Source organism: Citrus clementina, unplaced genomic scaffold (genome assembly GCF_000493195.1).
Source record: "Citrus clementina cultivar Clemenules unplaced genomic scaffold, Citrus_clementina_v1.0 scaffold_6, whole genome shotgun sequence".
In the NCBI taxonomy this organism is placed as follows: Eukaryota; Viridiplantae; Streptophyta; class Magnoliopsida; order Sapindales; family Rutaceae; genus Citrus; species Citrus x clementina.
In genome coordinates, this window is record NW_006262139.1 from 22,450,457 (window position 1) to 22,473,833 (window position 23,377).

A 23,377-nucleotide genomic window follows, 5' to 3' on the forward strand; every position below is an offset into this window, starting at 1 on the left:
GCCTAAATAGTAAATACCTAAATAGAGAGCGTGTAGACGCGCCCAGTTAAGGGGAGTTGAATTAGCACATAACACTCCTGTAACTCAAAATTGGCAGCTGGACCCCACGTCTCATTCTCATTTCCCAAAAACCCTTAATCGATCAACGTGAGGCCACCAGATTTTCTAATTTGTGGGTCTTTGGTATACACGAGCAGTAGTACATTATCATCAACAATAGCAACAGCAGCAGCATCTTTTTTAGCATTGCGGTGCTGCTACGGCTCTTTTGATGATGCTTTTAAATGCTTGCCGGAGCTAATTTTCACAAACCACCTTTTCTTTATTTATTTACAAAAAAAAAAATTTAAAATATATTAACGTAACTTCATAACCCAAAAACAAATTTTTAAAAATAATAATAATACAAATAAAATAAAGTCCCATTATTATGGCCTTCGTTGTTCCTTATCTCTTCCACTCGCAACCCTCCCTGTTGCTTCATTGGACCTCCCACCCATAACATTCCTTTTCTTTCATCATTTCCTCCTAAAAATCTTTTCAAAAAATGCAAAAATTTTCTCCAATATAAGCCCCCACTTCCTCTCGTGGCCAAATTCTAGTATCTTTCCTCTACTCCTCTTCTTTTTCTTTCAGAATCAAAGAACCCAACAAAAGAGAACCCTCAACAAAAAGAAGAGAAGAAAAAAAAAGGAAAAATCTCATCATCATGAAGAGAGATCACCAACATAGTTACGGTGGCGGTAGTGGAAGTGGAAAAGGCGATTATTCGTCGTCAACGGGAAATGCAAATAAGGCAAAGATGTGGGAGGAAGAGCAAGACACAGAAGGCATGGACGAGTTATTGGAAGTTTTGGGTTACAAAGTACGATCTTCAGAGATGGCTGATGTTGCTCAGAAGCTTGAACAGCTGGAGATGGTGATGGGCACTGCTCAAGAAGACGGAATTTCCCATCTTGCCACTGACACTGTTCACTACAACCCATCTGATGTTTCGGGCTGGGTTCAGAGCATGCTCGAGGGGCTCAACAACACCGGATTCGATTCACAAGCTCGCCCAATTCAAGATCCTGCTGAATCATCCACCGTCAATTCGATCCTGGGGCAACAGACTAGTAATCAGTCGAGAATTTTCAACGATGACTCAGAATACGATCTCAGAGCAATTCCAGGCTCTGCTGCGTACCCACAACCTGATTCGGAAACCGAAAATAATAGGAACAAGAGAATGAGAGTTGAGATTAATACTGCAAATACAAATACAATAATCCCTACAGAGTTAGCTCGTCCCGTGGTGGTCGACTCTCAAGAAACCGGAGTCCAACTCGTCCACACACTCATGGCATGTGCGGAAGCAATCCAGCAAGAAAACTTGAAAGTCGCGGATGCGCTTGTGAAGCACATAGGCTTACTGGCAGCAGCGCAAGCCGGCGCCATGAGAAAGGTGGCTACTTATTTCGCGGAAGCATTGGCTCGAAGGATTTACAGAATTTACCCACAAGATTGCCTTGATTCATCTTACAACGACATCCTTCAGATGCACTTCTACGAGACCTGCCCGTATCTCAAATTCGCTCACTTCACAGCTAATCAGGCCATTCTCGAAGCTTTTAACAACGCCAATAGGGTCCACGTTGTTGATTTTAGTCTTAAACAAGGCATGCAATGGCCGGCTTTGATGCAAGCTCTGGCTTTAAGACCTGGCGGCCCGCCGGCTTTTCGTCTCACTGGCATCGGCCCGCCTCAGCCGGACAACACCGACGCGTTGCAGCAAGTGGGTTGGAAACTGGCTCAGTTGGCTGACACTATTGGGGTTGAGTTCGAGTTCCGTGGGTTTGTCTGTAACAGCTTAGCCGATCTTGAACCGGATATGCTTGATATCCGGCCGCCGGAAGTCGAAACCGTGGCTGTGAATTCGGTCTTTGAGCTTCATCGCCTCTTGGCTCGCCCCGGTGGAATTGAAAAAGTTGTTTCCTCCATTAAAGCAATGAGGCCCAAGATTATTACAATAGTCGAACAAGAGGCGAACCACAACAGCCCGGTTTTCCTAGACCGGTTCACCGAAGCCTTGCATTATTACTCGAGTTTGTTCGACTCGTTGGAGGGGTCTGGGTTGACTCCACCGAGTCAAGACCAAGTGATGTCCGAGGTGTACTTAGGGAGACAGATATGTAACATCGTTGCTTGTGAAGGCACCGATAGGAACGAGCGACACGAGACGTTGACTCAGTGGCGAACTCGGCTGGGTTCGGCCGGGTTCGACCCGGTTCACCTGGGTTCAAATGCGTATAAACAAGCTAGTATGTTGCTGGCTTTGTTTGCTGGTGGCGACGGGTATAGAGTTGAGGAGAATAATGGTTGTCTGATGCTTGGGTGGCACACACGGCCGCTCATTGCCACCTCGGCCTGGCAACTCGCCAAGTCCACTCTTGTGAGTTGAGTGAGCGAGTGAGAGAGGAGGTTGAATACTTGGAGAGTTGGAACGAACAAATCCCCAGGCCAAGTGTGTAATTTTAGTTATTGTTATTTCTCCCGTTAATTTTGATTTAATTTTTGTTTAACTGGTTGGATAATGACCTTTGCAATGTAATCTTCTTAGATTTTGAGGTGCGATCAAAATGAGGATGGATGTGTATCTATTTTTTTTTTTTTTTTTGGAACTTTTTAATAAAATGAGATCATCATTCTCAATCACTTACGCCCTTATTGTCTATTTGTTGTTAGTGTCTCTCTGTCTGCCGATTAACACGAGGGTTGTAAATGATTCAAATTTGAAAATTCATGCAAAGAAAATAGAGATTAATAAAACTGAATTCTAACTTAAATACAACTACTCAAGGTGATACAAATACTTATGCCTTCATGTGGGATGGGGGTTGGGTTTCTCTAATGCAAATTTTTTTAAGTAAGTTAAAAGAATAAATAGTTAAGTAAGTTAAAAGAATCCCACCTATATTTAAATCAACCTCAAAATTTACATTTGGATAAGGAACTTATTGGTAACATTTTTCACCCACGTTGATTGTTGAGGGAGACGGGTGGGCAGTTCTTGAAAAGAAAAACAAAAATGCAAAGCCAGATGCAATCTATTAAGATGATAAGTGGATAAAGATAAAGATTAAGTGTTAAAGGTTGTCTGTCGTTTAATTATGAAGATAGCTGGTGCCATGGTGGTTAAGGTGAGTAATAATTAAGCTGTCAAAGGAAAAAGGTAATCAGATCAAGATTGGCGTTAAGGTTTATCCAGAAATTGATGATAGGTGGGGAAAACAGAGACTTGTTTTTAAGGTTGGTCTCACCTTATTATAAGCTATTATTGCTTTTGTGTTGAGGTTGTTCATTTTATAAATTTGAAATATATGGCCGTAAGTTAAAGTTGTGATTCTTAAAATTGAATTCATTATTAAGTTGCCACTTACGAATTAAATTCCTATCTCCGCCCCTAGTTACTGCAATTGCCTACAGGACATTATAGTATGCTTAAACCAATCATATTAATGAATTTTAACCATTAAGGTTTTTTATACTATTATAATTTGACTCGTAGAGAGAATGGGAAAAATGGGAAGTAGAAATGCTAAATGTCAAGATTGATCTATGCAAAGAACGAGTTTAATAAAATTGACTTCATTTTCAACATTTGCTTTCCAACTAAGACTCTCCTTTTATTATCTAGACTAATCTAATTCTACAGAGCTACTACAAATTGATTGGCCAAAATGTCAATATCCCCACTATCATGAAACGCAGCAAAATATTTCTATGGGTGTTAGGCTGTGGAAAATTGTCTAGTGGCTTCATTTGATTTTGACCACTTCCACTAACAATAAGCACTTCTACTATTTTTTTCCTCCTCTAGACAAGGACATAGGGACCCCCCCTCTGCATGAAAAGCCTCTTTCCACTCCACACATTCGAGTGCCAGTACTTTTCGACAAAACTATTCCTTGCTAAAATCTTCCTTTTTCCATAAGTGTGAGAAGAAGCACTTTTTCTTCACCATTTGTCAAAGGAAAAAAAAGGTGCTTCCGATTTAAAGATAGGCCATAACTTTATACCATTTGTAGACTCTCCCGTCTCTCCTCGGTCCACCCTTATTAGAAAGCATGCAATCATTACAATTTCACCATTTGTCGGCTAGAGAAACGTTCAATTCCATCCCAAGTTTATATCTGTTAAATAGAATAGAATAGAATTAAACTCTGGCCACGCCTTGCAACTTTTGATTCTAAATTAAGGTATTAATTAATTTTTAATTATATTATACATATTCCGTATAAATCTTTTTATAAGTTTAATTTAATTATACATATTTTATGAACGTCACCATCACGTGGCGCCATCTTATAAGAACAATATCAAAATTTATTCACATGTAAATATCAAAATTTATTCACATGACGGCACGTGATTTTCTATTTGTATCAAATTTTGAGCGATTACGTGTCAAAACAAATTCCCTTTGGACATTTTGTTGAATAGTTAAGGAAAAAGGGAGAAAAAAAAAAAAAAAAAGCCTTATACGGCCCTTATATAAAAGAGAGAAGATCCAAATTGCCAACGTGTTCCATTATTTTGGCAATATATTTTAAATTGCTGATAGTGTCGTGTGATGAATTTGCAACAACCGCGGACTGCATGCTGTTGCCGTCTGACGGCATCGGACGGAATAATTGGCTAACACAGTCTTAGCAAATCGGCTCCATTTTTTATTCAATTCAACCCCTCGATTGAACATATGATATAATTAATCATTTCAGGGGGTAGAAATAAGGGGTTTTTCTTGGCATGTTATTTGATTGGTTCAAAAAGTTTTTGGTGTCAAGCTCAAGTAAATCAATTTTAATATCGTAATTATACGACGGATGAACTACTGGTATTTAATCAGTATCTGGAGAAGAAGAGATGATCTAGCTTTTGGTGCACGTAACAGCCGGTCCAAAACTATTCAACTACGCAATTGAGGCTAGCTAGTAGCTAGTAGAAAATATTCGAATAACTTTTGAGATTTGCTATTGAGACGTGTGCGTACGAACTAGGCTTGATGGGTGAACCAATCAATGTGTCTGAGTCTAGGAGCAAGACTGGAAGACCATATTTTAGCATGACGTGGACAGAATTTTGATTTTTGATTTTTTTTTATATAAACTTGTGATAGTAATTATGAGTTGCATCGCTTATGTATATCTTTTGTGTCATTTGGTTTGGCTTCTTCATTGATCATAAGAAGTGAGCTATTGAAAATAGAGGTTAATTGAGTTTTTAGAAGAGTTAAATGTTTAAAAGTTAGACTAAACGGACCGTAGACATCCATTTGAGAGCTAAACTTGATTGAGCTAAATTATACTACGTACATAATTAATTAAGAATCTTGTATCAAACCTTCGAGGAGGGCACTTTTCGTTCTTATTTAGCTATTTAGTCCAAAGAAGCCCAAGTAGATTCTAGCACGTTCTTGGACCTGGCAGTTTGTTTTGGTCTTATGTAAGGAGTTGGACTATTGGCACCCCTCCAAAATCCTCTCATAATTTCCTTTTTAATTATACTCTACTTTTTTTTTTTTGATAAATTAATTATACTCCACTTAACACTAATTTGTTGATGACCTCACTTCGTAAACTGAACAATACTTCCAAGAATTCAAATTCTCTAAAATGGTGAATCATGCCAATTTGAGAGAGTGAGAAAAATATATGGATGGTTTTATTTCTATTTGTATTTTGTCATTAACAAAGGGATGCCAATAGTCTGACTCCTATGGGAAATGCACAGACTTCTGCAATGCTCACGTATCTGATTGTTTAAAGCCCAGGTTTTCTGGCATTCAGGCAAATTTTGATAACTGTTCGAGGCCATTTTGATCAAATTACTGCGGCCATTTAAAATACAAAACCTGAGCCATTAAGATTTGAGTTTGAGTATTAAATGTAAAAGTTGGTGATGGGGAACAAACTCAGGGGATTACATAGCAGAAGCCACCGCAGCAAATCAATTGATGCCCTGTTTGGGATTAAGATTGAAACTCAATAAGTTACTTATTTCGTAATTTGTAATAAAATATAATGTTTGATAAATTTTATAAAAATTATTTATTTAATATTTTTTCCTATTTTGACAACAGTTTTTTAATACAGATATAAGATTGCTTTTCATAAACATTTTATTAAATAAGTTACTACACATTTTTTAAGTTTTTATTATAACCTTAATATTTAAAAAAAATTTATGTCTTATTTTTCTATGCACCCCCTATTATATAAGCCATTATATATCATATTACTGCCACAATCAAATTATCGCCACAATTATTGTACATTCTCTCTAGTATCAAAATTTTGATATGGTAAGTTTATATTTTATATATTTTAGTTTTAGTTTTCTATTATAAGATTCAATAAGATATAATATATGATTAAATATATATATTTTTGAATTATGAACAATTTCACATGATAGTTAACTATAACTTTTAAAATAAATTTCATAATCATTGGTTTTAACGTTCAGTCTATTTATACTTTTTCCTATAGTCATGATGTTTACTGCAACAAGTTTAATATGAATAGAATGCATATTACCTTTTTTATTTTATTTAAATTATAGATTCATATGAATTTTTATCATATTTTGTGTAGCAAATTATGAAGCTCATTATATTTTATCTATTTGAGTTTTTTTTTTTACTTTATATAATTTTTTGTGTTTTAAAAATGAAAAGACCTATCTAAACATCATTTCTATACATTATTAAACATACTTCAAAAAATAAAAAAAGGTAACTTAAATTTATGTTTATTTTAGTGATTATATAATAAAACAATAAATTTATAATAAAATTTACCAAACGCACGTACATTGTTTTTTAAAATCACAGTAATTACAATAACACAATTTATCAAACACATTATTTTTTTAATAAGATGTTTATTACATCTATATAGTAAAAGCAACTTATTTAATTAGTAATTGCAATCCCAATATGACTAAGTGTGTTTGGAGAATTAAAACACTAGATTGTAAAGTCGACCCGTATGGTTGAATGTTAATGAGAGAATTTATTAAAAAAAAAAAAATCTATGACTGCTTGATTTTTAAGACTAATCAAAAGCTGCCACATATTTACCCTGAATGATGCGGAATTGGAAGATATTATCTCAAGTCAATATGATGTGTCCTCACTTTGTAAATTAAAAAAAAAAAAAATCATTTGCTTTAATAATTGGATGGACCATATGATACAGCACCAACTTAAACTTCAAAATTCAGGCCTCAATCCCATCTACATGAATTGAATAATATGTACTTTATGTAGGGATGATAATTTTTCTCAATGAAATGGGATCTAATTTGGGACATGATTGAGATCATCTCTTTTGGGACGTGATCAGAACATATTTTTATCTATAAAAAAATATAAGAACAAGAGTGATACATTTTTTCATCCCACTTACATATATAAGTCGGAACTGAGATTGTTAAATTTCATCCCATCTCATCTTATCATGTCCCATTACCAACCCTAACTTTATGTAACCATTTGACTAATATCTTTATTTAGAAATTCAAAATGCAATAACTACTTTAAAAAAAAAAATGCAATAACTCAACCATTGAATTTGAGCCTCTCTTTAAACAAAAGTCATATTCTTATACGTATTCAAATTCTGTAAGCAATCAATACTTTTTCTAAGAACCGCCCATTTTGCGAGAAATCATCATCCATCAAGTAGCCTGTCATCATCGATAAATATAAATAGAATACAATAACTCAAATAAATGAAGTCCAAAGGAGATGGATAAACTTTAAAAAAGAAAAGAGAAAGGTAGGTAGGTGTGATTGAACAAACAACGCCACGGCATTTCCAATGTATGCAAAAAACATATTATTTGAAATATTCAAAGACCACTTATACATGTAGCTTCTTAATACAACAACAAAGTACATGGGAGATGCATTCGTATTGTTTGTATATGTGGGTGACGGTTGTAAATGAAATTGATGGCCCAACTAACCCACATAACGCAGTAAAAGGATAAAAAAAAAACTCAGTGACAGAGAGTTGTTATTTTAAAAGTAAAAGATTTGTTGAGCCATGCTTTCCAGCCACTCCCCTTTTCAGCCACCGTTTTTGCCCTGCCTTCCGTCATCTGTGATTGCAAGTGTTTCTTGCACAGGAGAAAGTTTCTTCCCCCACAAGATCCTATTTGCTCTGATGGACTCAATGCTGTAAAGAGAAATCCAAACAAAATTAAGCAAAATCCAAGCATAAGAAATTATTTCAAATAACGAATTGGCCCTACTATATATAATTCTTTTTTTGTTTGATAAAGTACAAAGCAAAGCAGTTGTCTCTTGGCACAGAAGACTATCGAATGAAATAGGGTAAACTCCATATTATGCCTTCGTGAAATAACAATCTTTTAAAATATCTTTTAAATTATTGTAAACTTTAATTTACCTCTTTTTTTTTTTTTGAAAGATAAGAGAAAAATGGACGTGGGTTGATAAAATTTTTTGTCTTCTTAACAAAAATAAAGGGTAAATTAAAAATTATAATAATTTAAGTGTTTTTTGAAGATTATCATTTCACGAGGAGTAATGTGAAATTAACCCAATGTAATATTAATATTAAACATTTTGACTAACTCAGGCAGGAGGGTATTAAAAGTGTAATAGAAATAGATAAAATACAAATCCATATAATAACAATTTACAGCAAGATTAGGTGACATGCTAATATAAATGTTATAAAAAGGGGATTTTTTTAATTAAAATAGCTTATGAGAACAACGACTGATACTTCCCTAGTTATAATAATTCATAACTCAAATTGGAAAAATAAATCTCACAATTACAGTCGAAATAAAACACCTAAACACATCCCTAATAAGACATTTAATAAGATGCTAATGAAAATAGAAAAAAAGTTCTAGAACAATTAAAATCCTAAAATCTTCTAATATTGTCCAACATCACTAACATTAACTTAAAAATAATTATTAGTGTGGAATGTGAACACCACCTATTAATTCACCTAATACTAGCTTCAAAAACCCTTTTTTTTCCCCATATTTTTTTAAAAAATCTTACATATCGAGGTTAATTTTAGATTACCTTCCTCATGAAAATGAGGATCTTCAAAATCCCCTAAAGTTATTAAATTCCAATTTCACCTCGTTTTTGTTAAAAAAAACAAAAAAAAAACTATCAAACCCAATGAAATAGGGAGTATATTAAAGTTTATAATAGTTTGAAATATATTAAAGATTGTCATTTTCTTAAGGGTAATCCAAAATTTACCCTTAAACCAAGAGTAAAACTCAAAAACAAGAAAAGGAAAAGGAAAGCATTTGGACACCATTGATTGTACTCGTTACAAAAAGGATTGAAATCTTTTAAGAACCGAGAATAATAAAACTCACCAGAAAAATGGAAAAAAAAAAATTAATCAGAAAGAAAAGATTAGTGACAATACCATCTGATCCTTCATTTGCGCAGTAGAGAAGAAACTTATCAACATCGAATCCGAGAACCGGAAGCCGGCCTTCACGAGCAAAGGTCTTCAAAGCAGTGTCAATGACAGAGGCAACAAGATCGTTTCCATTCACAAGAAACCTGATAGGCCCTGCACTTCCAAGAACATTCACAGTAATTAAGAATCTACTCTTCTTCACATTATTATTATTGTGGTTGATGTCATCTCTAGGTTTCAGCTTCTTATTATGCACTTGTATTGGCATCATTTTCTCATTCACATTACTCTTCATCATTATTTATATTTAGGAGAAAGAAAGGGTTTACAGAGAGGGAGAGAGATAGGGTTTAAGGATCAAGGCCAAGGCAGCGATAGTACCAGGCTTGTTTGCAGGAACCAAAGGCGGAGGAGGGGGAGGGAGAGGACAACACGTGTGGTACACGCACGGGTGCCCTCTGAGGAAGAAGAGAAGAAGAAGAGAGAAAGTTCATCAAAGTATGGGGATTTGTTTCCACCATTCAAAAGAATTTTGTTCGTGGGTTTTGTATGCTTGGTTTGATGATTATGATTTATGAAGATGAAGAGAAGCAACTAGGGTCCTGGATAGTTGGTATCAAAGAAAGGAGGACAGAAGAATGTGCATCTCTTTTATGGATATATATTTTCTGTTAACTAGAAAAGACGAGAAAGACGTTGGTTGGCTTTGGTTTATTAGGTTAACGTTATCATATATTATGATTTTTCATTTTTAGGTTTTTCCTTTTTTTTTTTAACTAATCATTTTCCAGCGGTGTGTTTGGGATTGAGGTGCTGTAAAAAAAAGCTGTATCTATGAAATAAAAATTAATAATATAGAGTAAATATAAATTTTAAATAATAATTTTCACAAAATTATTAAAAATATAATAAATTTTTTATTATATAAATGAAAAATTATATTAACATATTTTACAAACTACAACAGATAGTGTTTACCAAACACTTTAGTGCTGTAACCTAAAAGTTAAAAATATCCAACCTCAATTTGAAACGCACCCTAAGTTTTACTTCTTAAAAATTGTTGAGCTGCGTGTTGTCCGACTGTTTGGGCAATTTAGCGACTCGTTGTATGGTAGTCTGGGTTACATATATTCTTATTTTTATTTTATTATTTATCAATGATAATTACTAATTTATTTATTTAGTTCTTAATTATGCTGCGTTTAAATGCAGCTACTGGTGTGGTTCACGTTTGCGCAATTAGAAAACTAGGGGAGGTTCGATGTTGGAATTTTACGCTGTTTCAAGAAACATGGCATATGTTCTAGAATTAAAGATTTAAAGTTGCTTTCTTCTGATAACCGGAAAAGGATATCTTTTAAAAAAAATAATTAAATTAAATTTAGGATGTTACGGCACGTGACATGCGACAATTTGATAGATACTACTACTTAGAATTTTAGATCCCAACGGCGCACAGCTTATTTATGACTCTCAACGCTTAGCTTCTTGAAGTCAAGCAAACCACATAATAAATATTAAACATCATCCTTTTCATTTATTTAATTATTTTTCGAAAAAGATCCTAATTTAGAATTGGAATTCTCTCATATTGAGATCTAATAAAAAGGTCCTAATTCAGAATTGAAATTCTCTCTTAGTAAAATCTAATCAAGACCAAAAAATAATTAGTTACACTTAATGTAGCTTACAACAACCCAATATCAAAAAATAATTGTATATAAAATAAATGAAAATTTACAAATAACTATTTTTAAGTTTGTGACATAACTTAACAAGATCCCTAATCAAAACCTTTGGGATTACATTATTTTTAGCAAAAAGATGGAGACTCTATTCCATTAAGATTGTAATGCTGTTGTGACTTTTAAGTTGCAATTAATCATAGGTCATATTTGGAATATATGAAACAAAAAAGCTCTAAGTTAATAATATATAATAACTATAATTTTTAAATAATAATTTAGATAAAATTATTGAAGATATAATAGATTTTTTATTATATAAATAAAAATCATATTAACATAACTTTCAAGTTACAGCAGCTAATGTTTACCAAACATTTTAATGCCTTAATCCCAAACATGCATGTAGTTTTAGGATTGGGTAAAAGGTAAATTAATAAAGATAATGTACCCATTTCATCAAACAGTTGCCATCAGTCCAAATGAAGCCTAAGAACAAAATTAAAAAAAGCGCCAGATCTAATGGCAGGCCGAAATATCAATGAAACATTCATTCTATTTTTCTTTTGCAAGAGCACTAGATAAGCCTGGCTAGAAAAGCCGATTGCCAGTTAGAGAAACCCCATTTGCGTGATTGCAATTTCAACAAATTTGAAAATAGAGAATGTCGTCGTCAGACGATCCTTTAGTTTTCGTTTGGTTTTGTTTCATTTTTAAATTTTAGTAATGTATTTTCGGCCTTACATGCAAGAATTGTTTATATATCCGCCATTATTTGGCAATCACAAGATCTAAAATAATCAGAAACTCTATGACGACAGTCCGATTAAAGAACCTTAGCCTAAAAAATATTTTCGATTTGTAAGATGACGCTTTGCCATGGAGTACACATAACAGCATCCTAATTTAATTTCTTGAGTAATGAGAATAGAATACCATCCAAATCATTTGTCAGAATTTTATTTCTAGCCGTAAATCCCCATTATAACGCACAAAAGCAGACCCATGGTCCGATTTATGTAACGATTTCTTTCAAAATTTTAAAATAGGTAAGCTATCACTTGCAGCTACACAGCAGAGAAGTTATAGGTAATAATAAGAACTAAATTAAGTGGAAGAAGATGGTACTCGGGATGCAGGTTGCTCTACACATTAAATAAAACAGGAACTGCATTGAAGCTACTCCACAATTAGTAAGTTATTTTTCATTAATCCTTCACCAACTGTTGGAAATTCTGGTGATAGCTGCCACTCCCCATCAATCAAGAACTTGATTTCATACCTTCATAAAATATTATGGGCTAGAAGAATTAACAACTTATACTTTTTGGAAAGAAGAATTAACAAGTTACTTTTTGGAAGTCCCTGACATACGTGGACTAAATATAATCATACCTGCCAGGTCTCAGCATTAATGTTGTTGAGAATTTAGTAAATGAACCATTGTACTCTGGTGACAAGTGTTCCCCTTGACTCCAGCCATCAAAGGTGCCCATTACTTGAACACTCTAATATCATAAAAAAATCACTTCAGCACTGCCTGGATTATCTTGCTTTTTATGTAATTACAGATATGATAAGTTTTACAAATACGGATACCATTTCTCATGAGAAAAGAAAATATTAAGGTAACCTGAGCCATGCCACGCCAGAATAAGGGAACCTCCTTGGATTGTGCAGCAATGACATCCTTTATCTGTTCCTTTAATTTCTCATGCACAGCTTTACACCAGATAGAAGTAAAGACAGCACTATTTTGTTAGAACTAATTTGGGAAATTTTGCTAAAAACTAAAGTTCTTCAGAAGTTCTAATTTTTTTTATTTATCAAGTCAAAGAATTAATTGTCAACCACAAGGACACCAGCTCAAAAATATAATTATGTCAATCTAAAAGAATATGGCTAACATCATCACACCTTCTAACCGGGAAAGAAGGTGGGATTGAATGAATTTGCCATTGATCTTTCTAGAATCCTCTGGAATGCCAGATTGAGCTATTTCTTCGGCCAGTGAGACTAATGCCTGCCCATTGAATATCAAAAAAGGAGTAAAAATGTCAAAAGATAAAACATTCACTACCAAACTCTGATCTGACTTTAACCCCCAACACATGCAGAAAAATAGACACTGCTTCATACATCAAAGGTTTGCCATGGCACTTAAGCATTAAATAAAAAGAACATAGGTTTAATCCATCTCTTCATAGTCTTGAATAGTCAAATCCTGTGGAGTTAGGTATGGCTTTCACTTGCTTGGATAGCATCTGGAGATTGCACATTTAAAAAGCAGTCTTCACATTGATTCACTCTAAATTAGCTTATTTAGAGAGAGAGAAACAGCGGGAGTAGAAAGTGAACCTGAATTTCAAGTTCCATAACTGCAAGTTCACTTTTGAAGTCGACCAATGCATCCTCCTTTATAAGTAGCTGTAAAGAAAACATACAACAATGCAATGTCAATCGAGGCTTTTCTCCCCCACCCCTCTTTAAAATTTAAAAAATAGAAGTCCTAGAAAGAGACCAGCAGTCCAAAACAATTTGCTATTTAAGCATAACATCACAAATTGTACAAAATCGAGACATGCCCTACGAGTAATCATTTTATATTATGCACTCGCATTCTATTATCTGGTACTTTCATCCTGAGTAGATGACACATTACACATGGATGGTTGCATATGCAAGTGGAGGAGAAATGAGACCGATGCATGGGCAGGTATCACCAACGGTCATAATCTCATTTGCCAGGTTAAGGCATATATTCTATTTCCATTTCAAGGGAACAATGATTGATGTCCACAACCACCAACCACACGATAAGTGTAAAAGGAAATTTACACCTCATGATCTCCACGTCTTTTGGAATTTTAGAAGAGCATATATCAATAATCAATGTATGTGGTTTCTTAAGAACATACAAAGCATGTTCAACACTTTTGCACCCACTGTCAAGAACATCCAAGAAACAATCAAGCAATAGTTTTTTAACGTACAAACCTGGCGCTTGAGAAACCTGTTCTGTTGATTGGCTTCACTTAGTTTGATCATTAGCTTTTTTCTTTCAGAATCAGCCAGCAGTGACATCAACTGTTGAAAGGTTTACAAACGTAGTATTAGATCATTATTCCTCAATTACTTCATTCTATGAGTCTATTTGCAAATCAACCCTGGCATCTAATTCGTAATCAGCAGATAGATAATTTTATCAACTAATTCACAAATGCACTGACTGTTCATTAGTTTTTTTACCTCATCATTGCTCAAAGGCTGAGATAGAATTCTCTGTGGTGAATCCTCAGAATCATCCTCTGCATCCTCAGCGCGATCTCCGGCCACGCTAACCGGCATCGAATACGCTCTCCATAAAAGACGGCTCCTTCGATGATGCCTCCTAATCCTAGCGGAAACTATATGTTCATGAGCTAATTTTTGATAACTCGTCCTCAGATTCCAAGCAGCAGCAACTGGATATGAAATTTTGCGGGCATTTTTCCAATCTAATTCGCTTAAATTACGCGAAAAATAAGACACCGTTTTATCTAGACAGCCCCTAGTGACAATCATTATAACACAAAAATAAAAATTAGCAGAACAATGAACAATCACTCTAAATTAAGTAAAATTTTAATTCAATAATAATTATCGAAATGAAAAAATTAAAAAACAAACTTACCTTGCAGTACCGGTCTCCATATTGTCTTCGAATTAATACTAGAAAGCGAATGGAAGTTGAAATTGCACACTCTATCTTCTACTTCAGTAAGTTGTGCAGAGGAGATTTTTGTGTAACGAGATTTTGGTCGTTTGTTTCTCGCATTAAGAGAAGCTTCGTGGATGCGTGGCGGGTTTTTACATGCTAGAGTTTGTGCTTCACCAATCACAACTTCACATATGGAAAAGAGCACGTGATGCATACGACTGACTGAGTGTGAACACACGTGCATAAACTTGAACTGACAAAAGATGGCTGGGAATGAACACAACACACGTGCATAACATTACGTTCAGCTAAAAGTTTAATGAAATGAATATTGTCGAGGCGTTTTTTATATTGAAATTAGACATTTATAATTTTTAAGTTATGAAATTAAAGTATTTGATAGATATTAAGTACAGTAATTTAAAAATTATATTTATTATATACTATTAATTTTTATTTTATAGTTATAATTTTTTTTTTTAACATCAACTGTAACTTTCTACTCAATCTCAAATAGGGCCTAAATATCTACTAAACGTTTTTTACATATCAATTCATTACCAAATCTTTCTATCAATTATACTTTATCATTTAATATTTCAGCTGTTACCATTTTATCACTAAAATTTTAATACTGCTAAAAACTTATTGAGATCACTAGAGTAAGTTATTTTCTCATTTTTTTCTTTTTTTTAAGATTTTTATCCTTTTCTTTAAAAATCATATTTATAAGCCTTTTTTTGTTTCCTTTATTTAAGTTATTAGAATTTTATCATACCAAAATACCTTAAAATAGAATTCTAAATTTTCTAACAATAATTCAAAAAATTTTGTGGATCCATAATCAAACTAATTCATGATATTATTTTCACTTGTGCAAAAAAATTTCACCATATTAAGCTCCATTATAATGAAAATAATTAATTATAAAATTATATGAATTATTTTGGAGATTTCACTATAATTTAGCTTAATATGGTAAAATTTGTTTGTACAAGTAAAAATAATATCATGAATTAGTTTTTTATGGAGAAATATATTGAATGATTATTTATGGAATTTGAATGAGTGTTTCTAGAAAGTATATCGCTTTTTAGTGTATTTTTAATGGATGCATTTAGTAAAGATGTTTTATAAGAAATTTAGAGGGGGGCTCGTACTAGTAGCTCCACTCAAAAATGTATATCAACAATGATACAAAATGGACTGGGTGTAATAGAAGAAAAAAAAGCTAGGTGGGCTTAATTTAATTTTAATCTCAATTATAAATTTAGAACTTTTGAAATATTCATTAGGTTTTTAAATTATTATTAGGACACTTTTTTCTTTCTTTTCTTTTTTTCCCCTTACGGGATAATTATGAATTTTTCAAGAAACCCGGTTCACCTTATTTTAATTAAACACGTTCAAGTCCTTGTCCTTGGCCCCTACCGTGCATGCTGACGTATAGAGTGACAACACGCCTGTTGGAAGATTATTAAAAAAAAAAAAATTCCAAATCATGCCCCAAAACAACTATTTTTTTTTTTATTCCCCTAAAAAAAAATAATGTCCCTACGTTACTATAACATAATTTGATTAAGAAAGATACCTTCAAGTCAATTCATAACACCTTTACGTAGAGATCATAGAACCAAAGGATAACCTTAATTTCTATATAATATACATTTAAAAAACATGAAATTAATATATACAAAGAATATTTTCCAAATTCTTCAACCAAACATATCTTCACACGTCTAACAACCAAATATTTTCTTTCAAATGCCTCCAGCTAAAAAGTCTTAAACATAAGACCAATAATTATTGTCGTATATACCAACTCGGAATTATTTGACACCTTTATTTATTAAAGATGAGTTTTATTCCAACACCTTCCACTGCCATTGTTTCACTATTTTATTCCAAAGACTAAACGTGGCTAGAGAATTTTGTTCAAAACGTTCGAGTTTTATTATAGAATTTTGCATCTTCCATTAATTTATTCCTAGCATTATGCATTTAATTATTTTAGTGAAACAATTGGGGCTTTGTCATTTTTTATTTGTATTTAAATCGAGTTTTAAAAAAAAAAGAAAAGGAAAAGTTGGGTCATGTCGGTCTGGCACTTACTGCGCACCTCTTTTGTGTGGTCTAAATTTATTGGGAAAAAGAGCATTTAATAATTATTACACAGACAAAAAAATAAAAAAAAAGAGATATTTTTTTGGGTTACTACCACACACTAATAGTCTTAGATATCATATACCAAATTGGATTGTAATCGTGAATTGAACCATTGAAGATTAAAGGTAACAAATCAAGCAGCCTCCAGAGCCCACCAGAATCACTTTACTCATTTAAGCAATGGATGAAGTCATTGTCCAAGTCAACTCAATTTTCTAAGTCCTTGTGTTACAGCTGCAATAAATATAAAATAATTGATGCACAGAATCAATAGCCCAATCAGCGCGTGACTCTTTGCTTGTGATATAACATTTTCGCTTACAGCATTAGCGCGAGTGTTTTAGAAAGATAATAAAGGAAAGAAAAGTTTTAATCTTTCATAGCGTTGTTTGCAATGGAGAATTTGATGGGTTTGCTCAGAGTTCATGTTCTGAGAGGAGTGAATCTTGCCGTCAGAGATGTCGTCAGCAGTGATCCTTATGTTGTGATCAAGATGGGAAAACAGGTAACTTTTTCTCTCCCCCCTTTTTCCTTTTGTAATCATTTTTGTGTGTTTAGTTCCACTTCTGGCTTCTAGGCTTGCTGAACTTTGAATTTTTTTATGATGGTTTATTTATCTGTTTATTTTTAGTTTGCTGGTGTTGAGTTGCTCGCTGGTGGTTGCTTGGTTGACTTTGTGCTTTCGTGGTGTTTTTGGCTTTATGGGATTCATACGAATCCCAAAAAAATGAAAAAAAAAAACAAAAACCGTTCCGATGATAGTTGAAGTTTGAACAATTCATGAACATCTGAGATGTTTTGCAGAATCTGCTGGTGTTCTTGGTTCTTAATAGTATCTTTTTTGAAAAAAAAAAAAAAATCCTTAAAGATGATTAATTGTTGCCTGAACTCCTCATCTTCTCTTGAATTTTACACCAGAACCAAGATGGTCATGATTTTTATTTTACAAAAGTAGAACTTTAGACTCCAGTATGCTGTTCTTAGAGCACTTCAGTCGTTGACAAAGCTTTTTGAGATTAAAAAATTACCCAGAACATAGATTTTGTTTAAGTTTTGGTTAATGGTTGTTTGGTTGTGTGTCTCCTTCATATTTAGTACTAGTGAGTTGGCAGTTTGCTTTATTTGATTGAACCTGGGCCAATTGATAACGTAAGCATGTGTTGTGAAATTGAGGCCTTTATTGTTTGGTCCCTTTCTTTTACAGTTTACACAGAAAAGAAAAATGAATTTTGCCGACTGAAATTTTAACTTCGATAATTGCCTCCAATTTTTCTCAAATTATTATGGTTTTAGGATTTTTCAAATCTCCAGAAAAGCATTTATGTATATTTGTAGTGATCAGAAAGGACTGGAAATTCTATATGTAAGCACTTGACTTGATCGGTAATTCTCTAGAGAAAGAGTTCAACTGCTTCTACAGAAAGCACTTTTAACTCCAAAGCACTACTAGATGTTTCTTATCTTATGCTCTGCCATTTGACCCTAGAGGAAAAAGTAAATGTTCACGGCTTGTGCTTGGTTGTTGTCCCTGGCAAAATTGAATTTATAGCTGAAATTTGTTTCCTTTGTTACTAGCAAATCCCTTTTAGATTTGTTTTTCTATCTTAATGATCACTAGATCTCTATGTTGCTTATTAGAGCTGAATGTTTTGAAAATTAAATGCCTTAACGCAGAAGTTGAAGACTCGAGTTGTGAAGAACAATGTCAATCCTGAGTGGAATGAAGATTTAACCCTCTCTATTTCAGACCCTAATCTTCCAATCAAGCTTGTAAGTATTACAAAAAAGCAAATGAAGTTACAATCTATACAACTTACGAGAAATTGATAATTTACTTTGAAATTGCTTATGAGAATTTGGCTTTAATGTTGACTGCAGACAGTTTATGACAAAGACACATTCAGTCTAGATGACAAAATGGGAGATGCAGAATTTTACATCACTCCATTTTTGGAAGCTCTAAAGATGCGATTGGAAGGCCTCCCAAATGGAACCATTGTCACGAAAATACAGCCAAGCAGGGAGAACTGCCTTGCTGAAGAGAGCCACATTGTCTGGACTGATGGTAAGCTTGTTCAAAACTTGTTTCTAAGACTTCGAAATGTTGAGGTGGGTGAAGTTAAAATCCAATTAGAGTGGATTGACATACCCGGTTCCAGGGGCCTGTAGATGACATCTACGCACTCTCAGCTGCTAATAAGCATAGTGTACAAAAAAGTCTCTGAGCATCATTACTGGGCTCAGTTGGAGTTTCTTCAATCAGTTCCTCTTATTCACATAAATATCTTGCTGCTTACCTTTTGACTGGATTTTAATTATTAATGCTGTGCAAATATTTTGCTGCTTGCCTTTTGACTGGATTATTCTTGTTAATGCTTTGCTATGCCATCAACTTTCGGTGTCGTTGTCGTTGTCAAGTGGTTAATATAAGGCTAAAGAAACTGTTTGATTGTTTCCTGCGATCAAATGTCAAATGGGCAATTTTGACTCTTGCCTTTCATATCATGTTCTCTTCAGACACGATAATTAATATTTGCCGATTCATATATATTGTGCTCTCAGTTTAGTTTATCAACACTGCATGCTGCTTAATTGGGAACTTTTAAGAGTTTCCTTGGAACAATGTTATTCTGAATGCATCAGATTAGTATTGTTGTTTGGTAACAAGAACATATTGAAACCATTTGCTTAAAACATGTTCATGTTTTTCTATGGTCTATGCCTTGAACCATGATGATATTGTTGAGGTCAAATGAAGATTTTTTGGCCAAAAATTGGAATTTGTCAATAAACTTGACAAATTAGCAAAGATTGGATAATTTATCAATAAACTTGATAATTTATCAATAAACTTGATAAATTAGCAAAGATTGGATAATCTGTCGAGATAATTTGACAAATTGGCCAAAGAAACACCTAACATCTTTGACAAATTGCAAAGGAGTTGGTGCAATAGTGCCATTGATTGTTTAGAACAATATCGAGATCGATTTGAATAAGGGTATCTATAACTTCGCGCCTTCACATGCCGAAGTTGATTTTTTCATTAAATTTTTCAACATCGATCTTTTGGCCTCCGATAACATGTGTTGAATGACGATTTGACAAATCTCGTCTCTCATCTGAAGTGTCTCCTAAAATAGTTTCGGTAGATCTCTCCCTAATTCTGAAAGTTTCACATTCTACTATTTTTTTAACAAACTATTTCTACTTGAAAAACAACTTCTATGATGTTAATTTCGCCTGAATAAATGAATCATGAAAGTTTTTAGGAGAATAGAGGGGTCACAATGATTCCACTTAAAACTTAGACTCCTTAAACTCTTATTGTCTTGTTGACAAAATTTTCTTAACCATGCATAAATACACACTACTTACAATAAATTGTCTCTCAAGTGCAAATGGCTGTCTCCACCATATTCGTGAACAGTATCGTATATAGGAATAATACCGTATACATGAACAGTACCGTATCCCCAAGTACGAATCGGCGGCTTTGATACCACTTGTGTGCGGAATGTGGAATTAAGCGCATCAAATAATCACAAAAAAAAGAGCAAAATATAACGTGGTTCGGTAATATGCCTGCGTCTACGGGAGCAAGAGAAAATAATTATATAATTAATAATTATTGGAGTACAAAATTTGAGTAAAGAAAACTCATTTTTCAAAACTCAAATACACTCAAAGCACTCACACACACACTCTTCAATTGTTCACACTCTCAGAACTCTAGAATTGCTTTACTTACAATTTCTCAAGCTATCAAATTTTGGGATGATTTCAAATGAAGAATTGCCACTCAATTTATAGGAAATCAATGGCACTATTGCACTTACTACTTTGCAATTTGTCAAGGTGTTATGTGTTTCTTTGGCCAATTTGTCAAGTTTATTGACAAATTATCCAATCTTTGCTAATTTGTTAAGTTTATTGATCAATTTTAATTTTTGGCCAAAAAATCTTCATTCGATTTCAACAAATAGTCAAATATGAATGGCGTGGCTAAGCATATGAATTCAATTTGTTGAAGTCAACAAATTGTTGGCTGCAGCTAACAATTGTAAGGAAACAAAATCAAATTTAATTTGATTTTGCAGCCGAAAAGGAATAATGGACAAAGGGGATGAAGCTGAAATGTTTGAAAATAATAATAATTAAAAATCATCTTTTTAATTATTTTATTCTTTGCATAGTAACTCATTTCTCCTATAAATAACTAAAGATTTCATTCATTTTATTCATTCCGAAATTTGAGAGCTTAAGAGAAATTGTAAGTGAAACAATTTTAGAGTTCTGAGAGTATGAGCAATTGGAGAGTGTGTGTGTGAGTGATTTAGGTGTATTTGAGTTTTGGATTTTGGGAAGTGAGCTTTTTATTACTCAAATATTGTACTCCAATAATTGTTAGTAGTACACTTATTTTCTCTTACTCCCGTGAATATAGGCATTTTGCCGAACCACGTTATATTTTGTGTCCTTTATTTTCTAATGATTATTTGGTGCGCTTGATTCCGCATTTCGCTTCACAACAATTGTAAGGAAGCCAAATCAAATTCAATTTGTTGACTTCATAGAGAGTGTGTGTGAGAGTGCTTTTGATGTATTTGAGTTTTGGGAAGTGAGGTTTTCATTACTCAAATATTGTACTTCAATAATTATTAATTATACAATTGTAAGGAATTCTTGATAAGTTCACTAGTTCTTAAAAGAATCAAAGAAATAATGATATTTAAAATTCAAAATAACATTCATCTCTAATATTCTTAAAAGAACCAAAGAAATAATGATCTTTCAAATTCAAAATAACATTCATTTCTAATTGTCTTACATAGCAAGGTTGCTGAGCTTAAATAGGATAATAGAAACTCAAGATCTTAAAAATACAAATGAAAACATTGAAACAACTCTTTAAGTATAGGTTTGTCAAATGATACTTCAAAAGTCTTAACCAACCCACAATTTGTAATGCTAGTCATTGACAAACTTAATGCTAACCTACCATAATTAATGCTATCATTAAAAAATTTAATGTTAGTCCACCATCATTGATGGTAGACTTACTTTACACATTGACAAACTTGAAACAAAACAAACAAATGAAGTTGAATAAACAAAGGAGTCGTTAAGAATCCCAAGTATGAACAAGTTATAATAAATTGGTCATAACTCTCTTTAGAGAACTCTAAATCCAACTCTGTAAATTAGAGCATGTTCAGACTTGGGATTTCCAATGACTCATTTGTTTATTCAACTTCATTTGTTTGTTTTGTTTCAAGTTTGTCAATGTGTAAGGTAAGTCTACCATCAATGATGGTGGGCTAACATTATATTTGTCCATGATAACATTAATTATGGTAGAGTAGTATTAAGTTTGTTAATGATAACATTAATTATGATAGGCTTGGGTCATGGTTTTTGTTTTGCTTAAATCTGTTTAGAACTTTATTGGAAAGTGATTAACACTAAAAAGTGTACATTTAATAAGGATAAAATTATTAGTTTTTCACTTATTGTGTCGATTAATGTGTTCATTATTTCTAAATTATTTTAATACTCTCTAAATATATTTTATGTTAAATTAATTCGTAATTTGTTAATTTTTATCTTATAAATATTTTTCAAAAATAAAGGTGAAATTGAAATTGAAAGCGGGAACAAAGAAGAACTACTTAAATACAATTGAAGAGATGTAATAATAAATAATAAATAAAATAAAAAAATAAAAAAATAAAAAAGAGCAAAAGAACAAAAGAACAAAAGCATGTGATGGCCTCCTGACCATCACACTGTATATATAAATAAAATAAAAGAAGACGATTCCCTTGCCTATAAAAGGCAGGGGGATGCAAGCCAGAAGGGGGAGAAGCGGGAGAAGCTTGAACCGATTTTTCAAAAGCTGAGAGAGAGTTTAGCTGAAGAGTTTCTTTCTTTCTTTGTTTATTTTCTTTTCTTGTTTCCGTTTGTATCAATTTTCTTTGTAATATATTTCAAAAAGTTTATCAAATAAAAAGAGTGTTGTGTTTTCTTTCAATATGAGTAGTTAATTTTATTAAGCTGAGGTGAAGGGTGAAGCTCAATGTTTCAAACTATTAATTATTATTATTTTCTCAAATGAATTTATAAGTTTATTTAATTCTTTTCTAATTATTTTTATATAATATTAATTTATAAATTTCACTAAATTTTATGGTATTTTGACATAATGTCGACATATTAATATAGTGTGGCACATTGTGTACTTTATTTCATATTTATCCACACACATAAAATTAAATGATATAATAATTAATTGGTAAAAGTGAGGCAAAATATAAATGAGAGAGTATTAAAATTATAGTTTGAATACA

At 32.9% G+C, this 23,377-nt stretch overlaps 4 protein-coding genes across 4 annotated transcripts; 2 read left to right on the plus strand and 2 right to left on the minus strand.

Moving 5' to 3' along the window:
• Positions 1-415: 415 nt before the first annotated feature.
• Positions 416-2,645, plus strand: LOC18039015 (DELLA protein GAI). Its single transcript, XM_006430554.2, has one exon. The coding sequence runs from the start codon at positions 710-712 to the stop codon at positions 2,438-2,440; it is 1,731 nt and encodes a 576-aa protein (XP_006430617.1). The 5' UTR covers positions 416-709; the 3' UTR covers positions 2,441-2,645.
• A 5,401-nt stretch (positions 2,646-8,046) lies between these two features.
• LOC18039016 (uncharacterized protein At4g22758) lies at positions 8,047-10,144 on the minus strand. Its single transcript, XM_006430555.2, has 2 exons — positions 9,477-10,144; positions 8,047-8,225 (listed from the first exon to the last, which is right to left on the minus strand). Exons 1-2 carry the CDS (start codon positions 9,769-9,771, stop codon positions 8,047-8,049), a joined length of 474 nt encoding a protein of 157 aa, XP_006430618.1. The 5' UTR covers positions 9,772-10,144.
• Positions 10,145-12,081: 1,937 nt separating this feature from the next.
• Positions 12,082-15,042, minus strand: LOC18038697 (protein PTST, chloroplastic). Its single transcript, XM_006430556.2, has 8 exons — positions 14,835-15,042; positions 14,411-14,711; positions 14,159-14,248; positions 13,520-13,588; positions 13,079-13,184; positions 12,795-12,883; positions 12,557-12,669; positions 12,082-12,443 (listed from the first exon to the last, which is right to left on the minus strand). Exons 1-8 carry the CDS (start codon positions 14,852-14,854, stop codon positions 12,341-12,343), a joined length of 891 nt encoding a protein of 296 aa, XP_006430619.1. The 5' UTR covers positions 14,855-15,042; the 3' UTR covers positions 12,082-12,340.
• A 2,017-nt stretch (positions 15,043-17,059) lies between these two features.
• LOC18038698 (protein C2-DOMAIN ABA-RELATED 1) lies at positions 17,060-19,371 on the plus strand. Its single transcript, XM_006430557.2, has 3 exons — positions 17,060-17,532; positions 18,702-18,797; positions 18,906-19,371. The coding sequence occupies exons 1-3, from the start codon at positions 17,422-17,424 to the stop codon at positions 19,194-19,196; spliced, it is 498 nt and encodes a 165-aa protein (XP_006430620.1). The 5' UTR covers positions 17,060-17,421; the 3' UTR covers positions 19,197-19,371.
• Positions 19,372-23,377: the final 4,006 nt, after the last annotated feature.

Excerpts from the sequence above, each read along its gene's own strand:
- LOC18039015 (XM_006430554.2), top strand. The coding sequence starts at position 710 with ATGAAGAGAGATCACCAACATAGTTACGGTGGCGGTAGTGGAAGTGGA.
- LOC18039016 (XM_006430555.2), bottom strand. The coding sequence starts at position 9,771 with ATGATGAAGAGTAATGTGAATGAGAAAATGATGCCAATACAAGTGCAT. Across the intron at positions 8,226-9,476 it reads CGCAAATGAAGGATCAGATG|CATTGAGTCCATCAGAGCAA; the intron begins GTATTGTCACTA and ends TTCTCTTTACAG.
- LOC18038697 (XM_006430556.2), bottom strand. The coding sequence starts at position 14,854 with ATGGAGACCGGTACTGCAAG. Across the intron at positions 14,249-14,410 it reads AGCCTTTGAGCAATGATGAG|TTGATGTCACTGCTGGCTGA; the intron begins GTAAAAAAACTA and ends ACCTTTCAACAG. Across the intron at positions 13,185-13,519 it reads TTATGGAACTTGAAATTCAG|GCATTAGTCTCACTGGCCGA; the intron begins GTTCACTTTCTA and ends TTCAATGGGCAG.
- LOC18038698 (XM_006430557.2), top strand. The coding sequence starts at position 17,422 with ATGGAGAATTTGATGGGTTTGCTCAGAGTTCATGTTCTGAGAGGAGTG. Across the intron at positions 17,533-18,701 it reads TGATCAAGATGGGAAAACAG|AAGTTGAAGACTCGAGTTGT; the intron begins GTAACTTTTTCT and ends GCCTTAACGCAG. Across the intron at positions 18,798-18,905 it reads CTAATCTTCCAATCAAGCTT|ACAGTTTATGACAAAGACAC; the intron begins GTAAGTATTACA and ends TGTTGACTGCAG.